General features: G+C 35.2%; 1 protein-coding gene across 1 annotated transcript; it reads left to right on the top strand.

Moving 5' to 3' along the window:
* Positions 1-9,918: 9,918 nt before the first annotated feature.
* On the top strand, positions 9,919-15,270 carry LOC114624283. Its single transcript, XM_028771220.1, has 3 exons — positions 9,919-9,941; positions 11,706-12,660; positions 14,736-15,270. The coding sequence occupies exons 2-3, from the start codon at positions 11,880-11,882 to the stop codon at positions 15,098-15,100; spliced, it is 1,146 nt and encodes a 381-aa protein (XP_028627053.1). The 5' UTR covers positions 9,919-9,941; positions 11,706-11,879; the 3' UTR covers positions 15,101-15,270.
* Positions 15,271-15,545: the final 275 nt, after the last annotated feature.

Here is a 15,545-nt window from a genome sequence, read left to right as displayed (position 1 = left end):
TAAGGCGATCTTTAGTAATTCAGTTCTTCTGGAAAGTCTCTATTTCCTAAAAGTTCTAAAACCTTCAAAAATAGCACCACTATTTGGGTACCAAATGTTCAAATATATTAGCATATGGAGATACCTCACATTCAAATCAAAACCTCTTGCCTCTAATCCCTGTAGGCTGATGCCATCTTATAATGCAAAACATACTTGTTTCAATTTCAGAAGTCCCTACAGCCTTTAAAAAGTCACGATACTGTGTAAAATCCCAAATATTCTTCTGAGACTTACGGTAATCTCTTAACTGTGATATCTTATAAAGTTATAAAAAAATAACTTACATATTTCATCTTAGAAAGGCACAGATTACATGTCCCCATCTCAAAAAGGAAGAATAGGATCATAGCAAAGAAAGATTTGACAAAAGAAAGAAACCTTGCAGGGAAATTATTAAATTGTGGAGTACCATGTCCAGCATTTGGAGCTCATGATATGTTCAACCTGGACTCAAATGTGTTCCAGTAGCTGTGCCTCTCCAAATATGACATCTGAAGCACACATAGCTTCTAGGTAAGGTCAGCTCCACTCTATGCCTGCAGCTTTCTTCATCATATATCACATGATTCTGGTATCTCTAGCATCCTGGGGTCTCTATTAGAACTTGGGCTTCACCCAGTGTTCTCCTTGCAGGGAATATGACCATATCACACAACTCCTGGCATCATGTCTCTCCATATCTTTGATAACAGCCTTGATTACCAATTCATTTGTATCTTCCATATCTGCAAAACTAGTACCTATAATGCTGTCAAATTCTACTGACAGCTCAAGAAGTAGTCTAGCCCCTTGTAATAGGCAATGTTGGCTAAACCTGAAAAAAATAATTCCACAAGCAGTTATTTTTGAACAAGGAACACCTTAAGTAGCATTCTCAATTCAAGCCCACTCCTTTCAAATGAATTTGCATTTTTATAATTTGACAACTTTAGTAGATGAGGTCTTGCTTGCTTTGCTATTTCAGTACAGAGTACCATCCCCCCTCCCTCTCTCCTTTCTTCTTCCTCTCTTACTCCATCCACCCCTCTATCCCTCCCTCCTTCCCTTTATCTATATATCTATCTCTTTCTCTATCGCTATCTCTCTTATCTCTCCCATCATTCCTGTGCTGGTGAAATGGGTTCTCACTCTGAGGCTCTGGCTGGCCTGGAACTCACTATGTAAAACAGGGTAGCCAAGAACAGAGGTCCACCTACCTGTCTTTGGTTCTTGAGTGCTGGGATTAAAGGATTACACTACTATTCTCTGGCTAGGTTTCTCTTTATTGCACCAACCACTGTAACAAAATTACTTTCACTCCTCCCTTATCTGAAACTTTAAACTTATTAATATACTTATTTCACTAAACTGTGTATATCCTTTTTTTTTAATTTTTAATTGTTGCCTTCTCTCATAGTAGACCTGGATAAATAGTCATCATGGCATAGCCTGAATGCTATCCTATCTTGAAATTTCCTCTGCCTAACAAATTGATGTATTACCTTACAGTGCACAGGCAGAATGAAACCAGATAATTGGCCAAATGTAATATGAATGTCCTCTCTCACAGTTTCTGATAGAGTCCTTATTCTTTTTGAAATCTCATAAACTGGGCCTCTGCTGTCTATGTTTCTCCTGGTATTCAGAACTCCTAAGTTGTAGCTCAAGTTATGTTTACAGTATGTTAGGGATCCTCTATCACATAACTAAGTTCTTTTACGTTCCTCCAGCAGACCATTGCTAAAGGCCTACAGGCCACATGATTAACTTTACCATGGCAACATCTGCATTCCTCAATATAAAGAGTTTGTATTGTTTTTCTCATTGCTGAAACCAAATATATGACAAGAAGTAACTAAAAGGAAGAAAGCTTTATTTTGGGAACAATTTAAAAGTATCCAGTCTGTCAAGGTTGAAAGGCATTACAGGAAGAACATGTGAATCTGGTCATATTGCATTCATAGTCAGGAGTCAGAATAGATAAGGAATGGAGCTGGATATCACAAACCAAAGTCTGTCTCAGAAACTCATTTTATCAAGCCAATTTCTACCTTCTGAAACTTCCAAAACAGAGCTGATAGCTGGGGGCCAAATCTATAGGATCATTTCATTTTCAAACTACAATATGTAACCACTACTCACAAATGTCAAATACTAGAAATTAAGAAAGGAAACAAGAATTTCAACTTTATGTGTTTTTTTTTATATGCATGGGTCCATAAAATAATTTAAAATACTATTTTACTTTTCATGGTAGCTGAAAATCCTAATAAAATCTTGATATTAGGATATGTGTCTGTACAATATGAATGAAATTTCTAGCCTCATTACTATAGATTATTGATTTGAGAGACCTGTGAAAAATTTGTTTTATTTTTCTAAGGGATTAAATACTATCAGTTAAGAAATTATTCTAGCCTGGAGAGATGACTTAGAGGTTAAGAACACTGACTACCCTTCCAGAGGTCCTGAGTTCAATTCCCAGCAATCACTTGGTGACTCACAACCATCTGTGATGGGTTCTGATTCTTCCTCTAGGGTGTCTGAAGACAGCAACAGTGTACTCACAAACAATAAATAAATAAATAAATAAATAAATAAATAAATAATATTTATTTTTAAAAAAGAAATTATTCTAGCCAGAAATTTTTAAATAATAGTCTGTCACTAAGAAACAGAAATCTGTATTGTGTATGTATCTCATCAATAATAAGAACCTTTTAAAAACAATAATCTTAGTATCATAATTTTTACTGTTATAGTCCAATTCATAGTTGCTAATTATGTTGTCTTTATTGTTTTATTTAAAATTTTATATTTTCAATGTCAATCTACATGATAGTAAATATTTGGGGTTGAACAAAGGTGACTAAATATGAAATTTTGAACTATTCATAGTTAACATTATAAATACTACATTATGAAAGCAAAAGTATTTCTGGTAAAAAGTGTTTAATATTCTTTATAGTTCCGACTGGTCACTTCTACCTTTCTTTGTTAGTACTCACATACAGATTCCTGAATTTCAGTGAAATCAATAATGGTATTTAAATTAGTAGAAGGAGTGATTGTCTTATTCTGTTGTTAGTGTAGGCACCCAAAACATGCCTTTTGCTTGGTAAAAATTGTTCGCAGATACTGTCTGACTAAATCAGCCAATGTATCATTACATACTTTCAGCTTATTAGCATTTACTATGACTTTAATACTATGATTCATAATACTATGAATAATAATTGATTCTATAGCTTACACCTTTAATTCTTGCACACGGGAAAAAAGAGGCAGACAGATATCTGTGAGTTTAAGGCAAGCTTGGTCTAGAAAGTCAGTCCAGGACAGTCATGGCTTTGGTGCACAGACAAACCCTGTCTCAGAAAAGAAAAACAAACCAAAACAAAATAATTATGATTCATGTATATTCAGAATAAGAAATCATGGCTTAGATCTTAGATTTTATTTTCATAAACTAACATGCTACTTCTAACTCATCTTGAAAATTTGGCCATAAATATAATTATTGGCATGTCAGCCATTTATTTCCTTATTGAGAACATAGCTTAGAAGATTTGACTTTCAATCATGCAGCTTTCTCTTATATCATACCGAAAGATGCTTCTTTTATAATTATTGTTCTTACCTCAAATGATCTTTTGTTTTCATTCTAGTTGTGACTATATTAGTGTTATTATTATTATCATCATCATTAATACATATAATTGACATTTGATGTAAAGGCTTTTTCCTTTTAAATTTTAATGTTTCAATGAGAATAACAATAGCTCTTACCTCTTGTAATATTATACTCAGTACTTATTGGCTGTTCTACTATCTAATGCTCTCCCTCCTTTTTTTTCAGTTGGGTTTGTCAGACTATAAAGTTAGCACTTGGATCCTCCTTTGGAGATACAGCTGCTAATGCAGGTAATCATTCCACAGTTCCAAATATTTATAACATTAAAAGTGCAAAAATAGGCCAGGCAGTGGTGGGCATAACCTTAATCCCAGCAAGGCAGACGCAGGTAGATCTCTGAGTTCAAAGCCTTCATGGTCTGCAGAGTGAATGCTCCGGCTATGCAGAAAACCCCTGTCTTGAAACTGTTTTCATTGAAATATGTTTTAAGTATAAATTTATCATTATTACAGCTTTTCAAACATGTTATCATCTGAAGTTTACCAGAAATTTTACTATAATGTATTTATCAAATACAGAACAGTTACTATTCAAATATTTATGAAAGAATTATTAATGCTGTATGTCCCAGTGTAGGGAAATGCCAGGACGGGGAGGTGGGAGTGGGTGGGTGGGTGGGAGGGCACCCTCGTAGAAGCAAGGGGAGGGAGGATGGGATAGGGGTTTCAAGAGGGGAAGCCAGGAAAGGGGATAACATTTGAAGTGTAAATAAATAAAATATCCAATAAAAAATGAGGAGTAAAACAAAGATATACTTGTATCGTCATCAGAGATCCCTTTAATAGCCCAGCTAAAACTACTGCAGGTCTTCATGCTCCCATTCGGCCTTTTAGTCCTTTCCTATTTCATGTGATCCTGTAGCCAATGCTCACTTGATATTTGAAGAATCATTGTAGTATGTGAACATAATCATTAAATAGAATAAAGCAATTTGAAGACAACATTTTATAGAGGAAAATAATAAACCAATTATTTTTTAAAGAAGGAATTATTAAATAGTATCAAAATATTTTCATTTCTAAAACTTGGCTAAAACTAACATATATAAGCAAAAAATATTACATTATCCTTTAGAGAGAGAATTGGCTTGGTATATTTGGAAATTAGTATTTTATAGGTACAATGATCCTTTTATATGCTTATTAATTTCTTGGATAACGACATAATTGAAATAACAAATAAATGTCTGACCTATTAACTATGATTTCATGATCATGAATATAGTGGATAATCATGTTTATGCCCTTTTGTAATACTGGATATAATTGTATTATTTCTAGATAAAAAAAATTTGAGAACAGGAATCAGTACCTGAAGATACTTAGTTCCCTTCAAAATGAGTAAATATGGTTTGATCACTTTCAATCATAGAAGAATCACTTAAAATATCCTTGAGATCAATGAAACAATAATAATTTTATAAAATATTGCCATGTGCATTTTTCCAGTCATTTTTAAAACTCACTCATGTAATCTGATCTAGAAACTAAAGGAAAAAATATAAATGTTGTAAAGTCTTATGGGGGAAATAAATATATTTGTAGTGCTTTGCATATTCATCAACAAGAAATTAAAAATTATTTACACAATTGTAATATTTGTTGATAATAACTTACATTAAACTTTTGTTGCAGAATTAGAGCATTTCAGGCTTAGAGCAGAGTTTGTTAATATGAGTGAATAAAAAATAAAATTGGTTAAAGAGTTATTTATGATAGTTAGTTTTTAGAGGACTGTTCTCCCAACACACAGAAGTATACACATACTCAATAATGAAGAGTGGGAAAGCACAATTTCTTCATACTACACTCACTACTCGCTACTCACTACTGTTTGCATAGTTGAGCTCAGTTCAGTTGTCTTAAGATAGCACCAGCAAGCAATATCATCATATAGTTAAAAAACCTGGATACAGCAAAAGCAATAGCAATATGGCTAAAATAGCAAGAATAGTTGAATACAGTGACCTGTGTATACACTAAGTAGGCTATGTGATAGAAGGGGAGACAATAACAATGTTCATTTTCAAATGTATTCTATTACCTCTGTTCAATCTATAGCATATAAATAATGTTATCACAAAATTTGTGAGTTTGCAACTTTATTGTTGATAAGACTCTCCAGATTCAGAGGCCCATGTTTTCTTACAGAATACAGACTTGCAAGTGCTTCGGTTTATGCAAAATGTTTTGAGGCCTTGAAGAGAAACTTCCCTGTGATTTGGTGCAACTACTGCCAAGAAGCAACTACTGTAAGTAATATCACTATTTATATACTGATCAATGACAAGCAAATGCATAAAACTCATACTTCATAGTCAGCAGTATAAAAAACTATGTGTGTCATAATTCAGATATTGAGTATAAAAAATCTTTAGTATGAAATATGAATTCCTTTCTAATAGTAGAAGAATCCATAGAGAAAAAAATAACAAAAGTATACTGATATTTCCCACATTTACTTTGGAGTCCTAGTTAATTAACAGTGGTCTGATAGGTGGGCATTTAAGATATGGATTTTTATTTTTTGACTATTGAAAGGATGATGTTAAGTTGAGAATAACAATGATACTTTCAAATAATAAAATTTTTATTAGAACATTATTTAGTTTACAAAATAATCTCAGAAGTCTACAGTTAGGTTTCTTTTTATTTTTTTGATGACTTTCTTTTACATTTAGGTTATGTTTGTGTGTGTGTGTGTGTGTGTGTGTGTGTGTGTGTGTCTATACACACTCCACACTGTTTATATTGACATCAGAGAACAATTTCTACCATGTGATTTCCAGAGTCATTAGGCTTGGTGGCATGGACCTTTACACACTGAGCCATCTCTGGAGCTCTTCCTTCACATTTCTAGATCGTATACAATACAGAATTTAGAGGAAAAAAAACTATAGCAAGCTAGGTACAGTAGATCATGACTATAATCCCAACATTTGGGAGGTGAAGGCAGGAGGATTGCCATAAGTCCAACCTGGGATACATGTTAAGTTCCAGGTTAGCCAGGATATATTGTGAGACCATGAAATGAGAGAGGGTGTTCGCAGAAGAGAAAAGAAGGGGAAAGGAGGGAGAGAGATAGAGGGAGGGAGGAAACAAAGAAGAAAAGAGAGAGAAAAAGAACAAAGGCAAAAGAGAAGGAAAGAGGGAAGAAGATGGAAGAAAGGAAAGAGAAGGAAGGAAAGGAGGGAAGGAGAAAGGAAGAGAAGGAGGGAGGGAGGGAAGGAGGAAGGGAGCAAGGGAAGGAGGAAGGGAGGAAGGGAAGAAAGGAAAAGGGGAATGAGGAGAAAAAAGAAATAAATGAATGGATTATTGAGTGAATTGTGAAAAGATGGCACATCTCAAACAACATTGAGCTATTATCCCAAATAATTGGTTCAGCTCCACAGCAACAGCAATTGTGCCACTCACCATGGGTGGATCTTCCCACTTCAGTTAACCGAATAAAGATCATCGTACCCACAGGCAGGTTCAGAGACACACCACACCTCCAAGCTGATTATAGATTTCATCAAGTTGACAGTTGATATTAGCTATCAATTCTATCTACAGTCAATTTGAAACCCAAACACAATTCTTTAGATTATAACCTAATTCACTGTACTAGACAGATTACTCAGTGGTTAAGACAAGTGGTTAACAAGTGGTACTTGTTACTTTTGCAGAGAATCTGGGGCAGTTCCTAGCACACAGTTAGTGGTCCACAACTGATTGTTAATCTACTTCCAGGGCATTCAATACTCCCTTCTGGCTTTCACAGGTAGCAGGCATGCAAATATACACATGCAAACACATAAAATTGAATAAATCTAGAACAAGATTTAAATCATAACCTTCCATCTCTTGTTCCCATGTTCTTCTTATGTTCATTTAATAATATAAAATACAACCCAACTTTAAAAGTCTCCAGTCTTTTAATAGTTACAATTTAAAAATCCAAAATTGATATCTCACCAAGACACAAAGCAAACTTTAACTATAAGCTTTGTATGAAATGAAAAACTCACATTTCTCTAACATACAATGGCACAGAATAAACAAACAAGAAAGTTCAACACTACAAATATCAATTCTTACAGCTACATGCCAAGCATCTGGAGCTTATAATGAAATTGGCTGTGGTACAAAGAACTTAAGCAACCCTGTGACTCTAGATCTGCTACCTGCAGAAAACAACTTCTCTTTTAGACTGGCTATGCTCCATTACCCAGCTTTCCTTAAGAGACAGACATCCATCTCATAGTCCTATAAGCTACAGTATCCTGAGGTCTCCATTGTAACTTAGGTTTTACCTTTATAGCATCTCTCAATGGTTTCTCAGAGACTACTTGGAAGAATTTCAATACTGCCACACATTGCCTACCCTCATCTATGCTCTGAAAATGTGGAGCAGGACTCCATGATCCATTCAATCCTTTATTGCCCAATTCCTGCAAAATCAAAACTATGTAGATGTTGTTGCCAAGTTATGATCCCCACTTTAGATGCAGGCTAGTCTCCTTGAGTCTCAGCTTCTGTATGCTGACCTTGGGGAAGCAATTCTTTATGCAGTTGCCTTTGATGAGCAAGGGATCCCTTCAATTCAGGCTTTCTTTGTTTAAATGAATTTGTATCTTCACACGATGGAACCTCTCATGATAGGAATTTTGTCATCAGGACATCTTTCCTATTGTCTTAGTTCATTATAGAAGATTTCTCTTTGATGGTTCCTATCTCTTTAACAATAAGTTGCTTTCTTGTACTGGCCTGAAGGTATAATGGCTTAAATTTTTTTCTGCCAAAAAAATTCATATATTATATTTAAATGGAACTTCACTGAACTTATTAAGATGAGCACAGACTGAAACCAGATACTTTCCCAAAATATCACATGAATGAACGATATGCAAAATTTTGATGGAGTCCTTGTTCCCTTCTGAAACCTTGTGAGCAGGTCCTTCACTGGCCATACTTCTCTCAGCATTTTTGTCTTTCAAGATCCCATTACAACAGTCTGTTAAACTCTGCTAATGTTATTCCCAGGGCCTTTCAAAGCCTTCCACATGGTTCCCAAAAACTAGTTTAAAAGGGATAGGGACCACAGAATGATGTCTGCATAGCTCCAATTCTGATATCAATAGTCTGTCTTTGTGCTCTTCTGGTTGGTGTAATGAAAATACCCTGACCAACAACAACAACAAAACCCTTGGAGAAGGGGTTTATTTGGGCTCACAGTCAAGGTTATTCTCCACTGTGCTGGGGAACTCATAACAGCAGAAACTTGACACAGCTAGTCACATTGCGTCTATGATCAAGAAGCAGCATTTAATTTAGTTTTTTCCCAAAATATAGTTTAATATGTTACAGTAATATAGAACCACTTATATTGTTTTAGAATTATCGTATGTAAATATCCTGGGAGAAAGCTATTCTAATCAAATCACAAAGAGCTCTTCATATTATCACTCCCCAATTAACAAAATAAGAGAATTATCACACACACACACACACACACACACACTTTTCTTTATTAAAAATAAAATAGTAAATACTACAGTTAGAAGATATAAAAAGAATTAAACTATTCAAGTTGTTAATATACCATGTAACTGATAAATACTAGCTAAAAGTTTTCAATATAATAATTTTATTTAATGTTACTTTCTTTGATTTCATTTATACAACTATTATATAGTGGAAGATAGAGGAAAATAAAAAGGCCAGTAGCCTCATCAATCAAATATTACCAATAGTTAGTGAATGTGATGAATTTTACCATAGCTTGCTTGGCTGTGTGCAAGTGTGTGTCTGTTTTCTTTTTCTTCTTTTTTTGGTTAGAATACAATGTGAAGTAGTTTCCAGGCAAGTCAGTTAATGCTCAGTTAATGCTAACTCTGTGAGAATGAGTATTTGAAGCTGCTTTAACTCTATTTCATCTCCTTCAGTGTTGGCTAGGCCCTGGGGTTTCAGCATGATTCTAAATTGTTGGTTTGTAAAACAGCAATTTGTAAAACTAGAGGAGACAGTAATATTGGAACAGGGAAAATGATCACACAAGAGGCTCACTATTTCAGTTCAGCCACTCACGTTGAACAAATGAGCAGAGATTACTCCAAGCCTTTGTCTAATTTCTAGAAATTTGAAAGTTGATTCGATGTTTTCTGCCAGATTTTTTTCAGTGCATTTATTAGAATAACTTTTGTATACAGTAGAAAGAGTTTATTGGAGACTTATAATTTCAGAGGGTACGTCCATGACCACCATGGTGGAAATATGGCAGCAGGCAAGCAAACATGGCACTGATACAGTAGCTTAGAGCTGACATGTAATCTACAAACATGAGGCAGAGAGAGAGCCAGGAATGGAGCCAGGAATGGCCTCAATGCCCATCCCTAGTGATAGACCTCCTTCAACAAGGCTACACCTCTGGATCCTTCCCAGACAGAAGTAAAAACACACAAATGGCTCATAAAACTAGATTAAAACAAATGATGCTCATTGATTGGAGAGATGGCTCAGCAGTTCATCAAAATTGCTGTTCTTCTAAAGGACTCAAGCCTGTCCTTCACTACCCGTATAGGGGGGTCACAACCACCTACAACTCCAGCTCTCGAAGATCTGACACTATTTTCTGGCATCTGGAGGCAACCATACACAAGTGACAAGTGTGTGTGTGTGTGTGTGTGTGTGTGTGTGTGTGTAATAATGTAGGAGAACTTTTATGAGTCTTTTTTCTACCCTTTTTGCTGATGTCTTAGTTTTTTCCAGAGGTTTTGAAAATATTCCAGGATCATGTAATAGTTATGGATATAAGATCAAAGTACATAGTATAAGAGTGGTTAACATATGAAAATATGAATATTAAGTATAAATTTATTTTTCATATATCATCATATATTATGAAGTTAGCAAGCATATAAGTAGATGACAGCCATTGGAAAACAATAGTTTGCTATACTCACACATCCCAAGAGAAATCATATTACGTAGTAGACACATTGGGAACACAAAATCAGTAATAACACATCAAAGGAAACAGATCCTTGAAAATTTTTCTGTGGATTCTGAGATTTAGGAGCTGTCCCTCATTGCCCAGTGCCTGTCCCCAAAATAACTGGTCATGTGATAGTGACCTGAAGACTGAAGTGATTGCAAGTATGGACTGTAGCTTGGTTGGCTTGTATTTGAAACGTGTTCTCAAAGACAATTTGTTTACTTTCTCTAAGAAGTAGCAACTCTGAGGGGCCGTACCTTCAAGATAAGCAATATATCAATTATATTTATAAACCAATAATAATAATAAATAATAATATATCAATATATTTTGAACCAGAAAAAAAAGAATCATCAAGTAAATACTCTTGCCACACAACCCTAATGAACTGAGTTTGATTCCCAGACATCTTAAACAAATGCCAGATATGGTAGCTTGCACCTGTAACTCCAGCACTTTTGTGGCACATATCCAAGGAGCATAAAGAACAAGAAAGTTTGGTCAGAAACAAGATGGAAGGAAAGAACTGATTTACAGGAAGTTCTTACTCTCTCTTCTACACAGCTGCTATGGCATGAGTGTATTTGCATTCATACATACATACACACACACATGTACACATACATACATGGCAAGCATGTGGACATACATACAGAATATTTTAAATATGTCTAGGAACATTTAAATGAGTCCTACTATATATAAGAAAGTTATAAGATTTATAGATTGTTTTCCAAACTATAGGCCATAGAGGATAGCAAAAAGTTTTTTATTAGGTTATTAGGAAATAAACTTGGGAAACACTAGACTAAAATAATCTATGCCTGAAAGAAATTGATCACTTTGGTAGAAATCTTTCATATTTCTCGCTTTGGAGTAATCAATGTATGTCTATAGTATGTTTGTTAGTATTATCCTGTCCTTATAATAAAAGATGTAATGTATTAGAATAAAGAATATTATCCAAAATGTTGACATAATGAACTGTATCTTTGAACTTGAATTTTTTTTTCAGATTGTTTCTGTGAATCCAAACTTCCAATACAGACGCACCCAAAATATTTCTGATGAGTTCATTTATTTCCGTCCTATTAATGCGGAAAATCGGGAAAGGGACAGAAAACAAAAACAACAGAATCCAACTTTGGCCTCCCAGCAACCCACCCCTGAAGGTATCCATCAGAGGGACATGGGACATATGAATCAGGTGGTGATGGTTACCACCCCCCCACTTACTAAGGAGTTAGAAAGCACTGCCCTTGTAAAACCAAAAACTTCAGGGCTTCTTCGCATAGAACAAGTACCAGTTGAGTCTCTGTGGGTCCCAGAATTTGAACGCTTAGACGTTACAGGAATTGCCAGTCCAGAGGAAAGAGGGAAAGGCACAGCAATACTTGTTGCTGGTGTGCCTGGAAAGGAGGAGCTAGATGATACAGAAATTCCTACTTTGCACTTCACTGGGTTTATCCACCTGGAGTTTTTAATAAATAAATGTTCACCATCCTCAGAATACAGTCGCCCAGGAACCCCAGGAAATCTGTGGATGGAATCTCCAGAAAATGCAGAGTCCCCAGGAAGTGATGATATGGAAGTAGCGAGAAGCATGTATCCTTTTAGAGAAAGATCCATCTTTCGGCGTTCCTGGGCAGAGCTCTTAGAGGCACCACTAAACAGTGAGGGGCTCCATATTCTCCAAACTGTTCACAATGAGGAAAACAGAGATATGGGTTGCAACAAACTAATATCACAGGAAGGGAGTCAAGTAATTCCCTGCCCCAAGGATCAACATTTCCAAGCTTTGCAAGGCCCTTTCCCCTTATTGCCCGAGCGCCCTAAGCTCCAGAGGCAGCGTAGTCGAAGCTTACCAAGATACAGTGAAGTCAGAGGCCAATATTTAAATACACCTGAATTCAAAGGAAACGCAGAAGAAGCTCTCTTCTTCCCACGTGATCATAATTTACTAACAGAAGGTAAGATTTTTTTCCTTAACTTGCTTTCACTACTTTTGTAACCTAAGTATAATTTTTCATATAAGTAGACTTTCACCATTAATCTACTGGTATGCCACCTACATTATCTATTCATTTCTATATCATAAAACGTTTTTATGATGGCATTAATTACTCTTCCACAAATTTAACCGTTATATTCATATTCGGTGATTACAGTCTGACGTTAAGTTGGGTTAATTCAATCATACAAGTAGTCATGGGGGTGGGGGCATTTTAGAATATACAGACTGTTTTAAGACTTCAAATTTGGAATAAAAGTTCACCTTTTAAAAAGAACCTCAACCTAAGAAGAGAAGCATGAGATAATGACTACTCTTTACTCATTCAGTTTTAATCCACAGAATCAAGGGGGGAAAGCTTTTAACACACTCATTGCCTAATAACTAAGTAGTAGATAAGAACAAAGAATGAGCTAATGGCCATTGCTAAGCAAACTAGTTAACAACCAAGTGACTGTCTCCTCTTGTATATGAGCAGCTATTGGCAAGAACGGATGACTTGGCAAATGAACTACTAATATTTCAACCCATAATTGACTAAAAGTAATATTAACATAACTTATATTTATAACGTATTTTAAATCCTTGATTGAAATATACTACTAACTATACAATAACCCTTTTGGTTTATCATTATATCTATGTAAGCATATCCAAAAATGATCCTATACGTGCTGGATAGTATTAGGAATTTTCATGTCTAACTTCTCTTAGAAACCAAATTCTGTAACTTCATGGAAATTCTGCCAAATAGAAATATTTCTTTAAAAAGTAGCATCACCAAACTACTAAAGATGGTTTTAATGAAAAGGCTAAAGTCTAACCCAAAGTTTATTTGGAAATCAAAATTTAGCCCATTCTGTAATATTTCTGTGTAGGACTCAAAGAAGTTTAGTTATCAAAGGAAGAAATTAAAATCTAACCTAAAGTCAGTTCAGATCACATTATCCTTTGAAATGTAAAGTTGATTCAACCTTATTCTCAAATTGAAAATTCTTCTTAAGAGTACTATAGGGTTGGCAACAGGACACTGCTTAGTCAGTAAAGAACTTGCCTTACAAATTTGATTTTTTAAATTATTTTTATTGGGTATTATCTTTATTTACGTTTCAAATGTTATTCCCTTTCCCTGTTCTCCCCCTGAAACTCCCTATCCCATTCTCCCTCCCCTGCTTCTATGATGGTATTCCCCCACCCACCCACTCCTGCCTCCCCACCATCACCGAATTTCCCTACACTGGGGCATAGAGCCTTCACAAAAGTCAGATTGAAAGAGAGAAAGAGGGAGAGAGGGCAGGGGAGAGGAAAGGAGAAAGGGAGGGGTGGTTGTTATTCGAGAAATGAAGTTTGCCGGTAGCCTCCCTGGCCTATTTAGGGAATTCCAGGCCAGGGAGAGACTGCTTCAAGGGAGGATGGGATAGGGGGTTTCTGGGTGGGGGTAAATGGGGAAAAGGGATAACATCTGAAATGTAAATAAAATATTCAATAAAAAAGATGTAAAAAATAAAAAAAAAAAGAGAAACTCCTGGGGTTAATTAGACCGTGGGTTTTTGTACGGCCTTCATGTGCACTTGCTTATGCATGTGCACACACTGAATAAATAAATAAATAAATTGGTGTGTCTAGTTTTCATGGTTACCTCTTTCTAATTTCTTGTTCCCATTAAATTTCTAATTGCATTAATTTTTCATAATACCAAAAAATAAAATTGCATACTAAAAACCTAAAAGAATTTCAGCTTGTAGCTCTTCTCTCACTATATTGTAGTTCATTCTCTTTCTCTGCCTCTACTTTCTATTCAGCCTAAACTTCTGATATATAACTATTTACTCATTTTCCTTTGTCCATCTTTGGCATCCCAAAGTGTAATTGCTAAATAATGGTTATATGCAGTGGTAAAATCACCATGTCATTTTGAGATAATTGAACTGAGATCAAATTTAGAAATATACCTCTCATTCTTAATCACACCTTGTTCGCAAAACTGAAGCCAATCTTATAGTCACTTATAAATTTATTGTTTTGTGTTTCTAGAAAATATCAAGAAAAGACACAACATGGAGGAACCCTGGCAAAGAGAAATTCCATCACATTCTGGAGGATATTTTCCCATTATACCAAGATTTGACAATTCTGCAATTCAAGGAAACTTTGGAATTCCTGAGGATAATTCTGCACGTACCAGAGGCAATATGAGAATTCCCCAGAGTAATGTCAATACTATCCCCATGGTTAATGTTGGAATTCCCATAGATAATCGTCAAGTTCTTAGAGGCAATACTGGAGTTCCCAGGGGCAGTGGTTTTGAAGTTTACGTGGGTAACAGTGGTAGACTTTCCAGAAGTATGGTATCCTCTCCACTTATTGAGCTCTCAAAGATAGGTGAACATCAGTTGTAAAAACTGACACTACAAAGCAATCCTGATAGTTGAAGAAACAAAGACACTTAACATCACAACAGACATGTACAAACTTGACAACTCAAAATGCTAAATGGGACATCTAAATTCTAAATACAAAAAGAACGTAATCACCAAACCTAAGATAATTATTTATTAGATGAGATATAGATTGTACCTATCTAGTTTATTCTGTATGCAGTACTCAATATATACAGAGTAATCTGTTTGTAGAAGTGTGTTGTAGAAGTATACTTCTTCACTGGACAAAATACTAAGTAACTTTAAAATGACAATGTCTCCTGGTAATTTCAGATCTTCTTGGATACTTTGACAGAAAACTGAAAATGATCTTTTAGGTATTGACATTTATTTTAATGAGTGTAGCTTAATGTCTAAGACATTTATTGACTGAAAGCTAAGAATCCAGGAGATTTGCCAAAAG

This window comes from Grammomys surdaster, unplaced genomic scaffold, assembly GCF_004785775.1.
Source record: "Grammomys surdaster isolate TR1022 unplaced genomic scaffold, NIH_TR_1.0 61, whole genome shotgun sequence".
Lineage (NCBI taxonomy): Eukaryota > Metazoa > Chordata > Mammalia > Rodentia > Muridae > Grammomys > Grammomys surdaster.
Note: the sequence above shows the minus strand (reverse complement) of the source record. Positions and strands in the feature narration are given on the sequence as shown.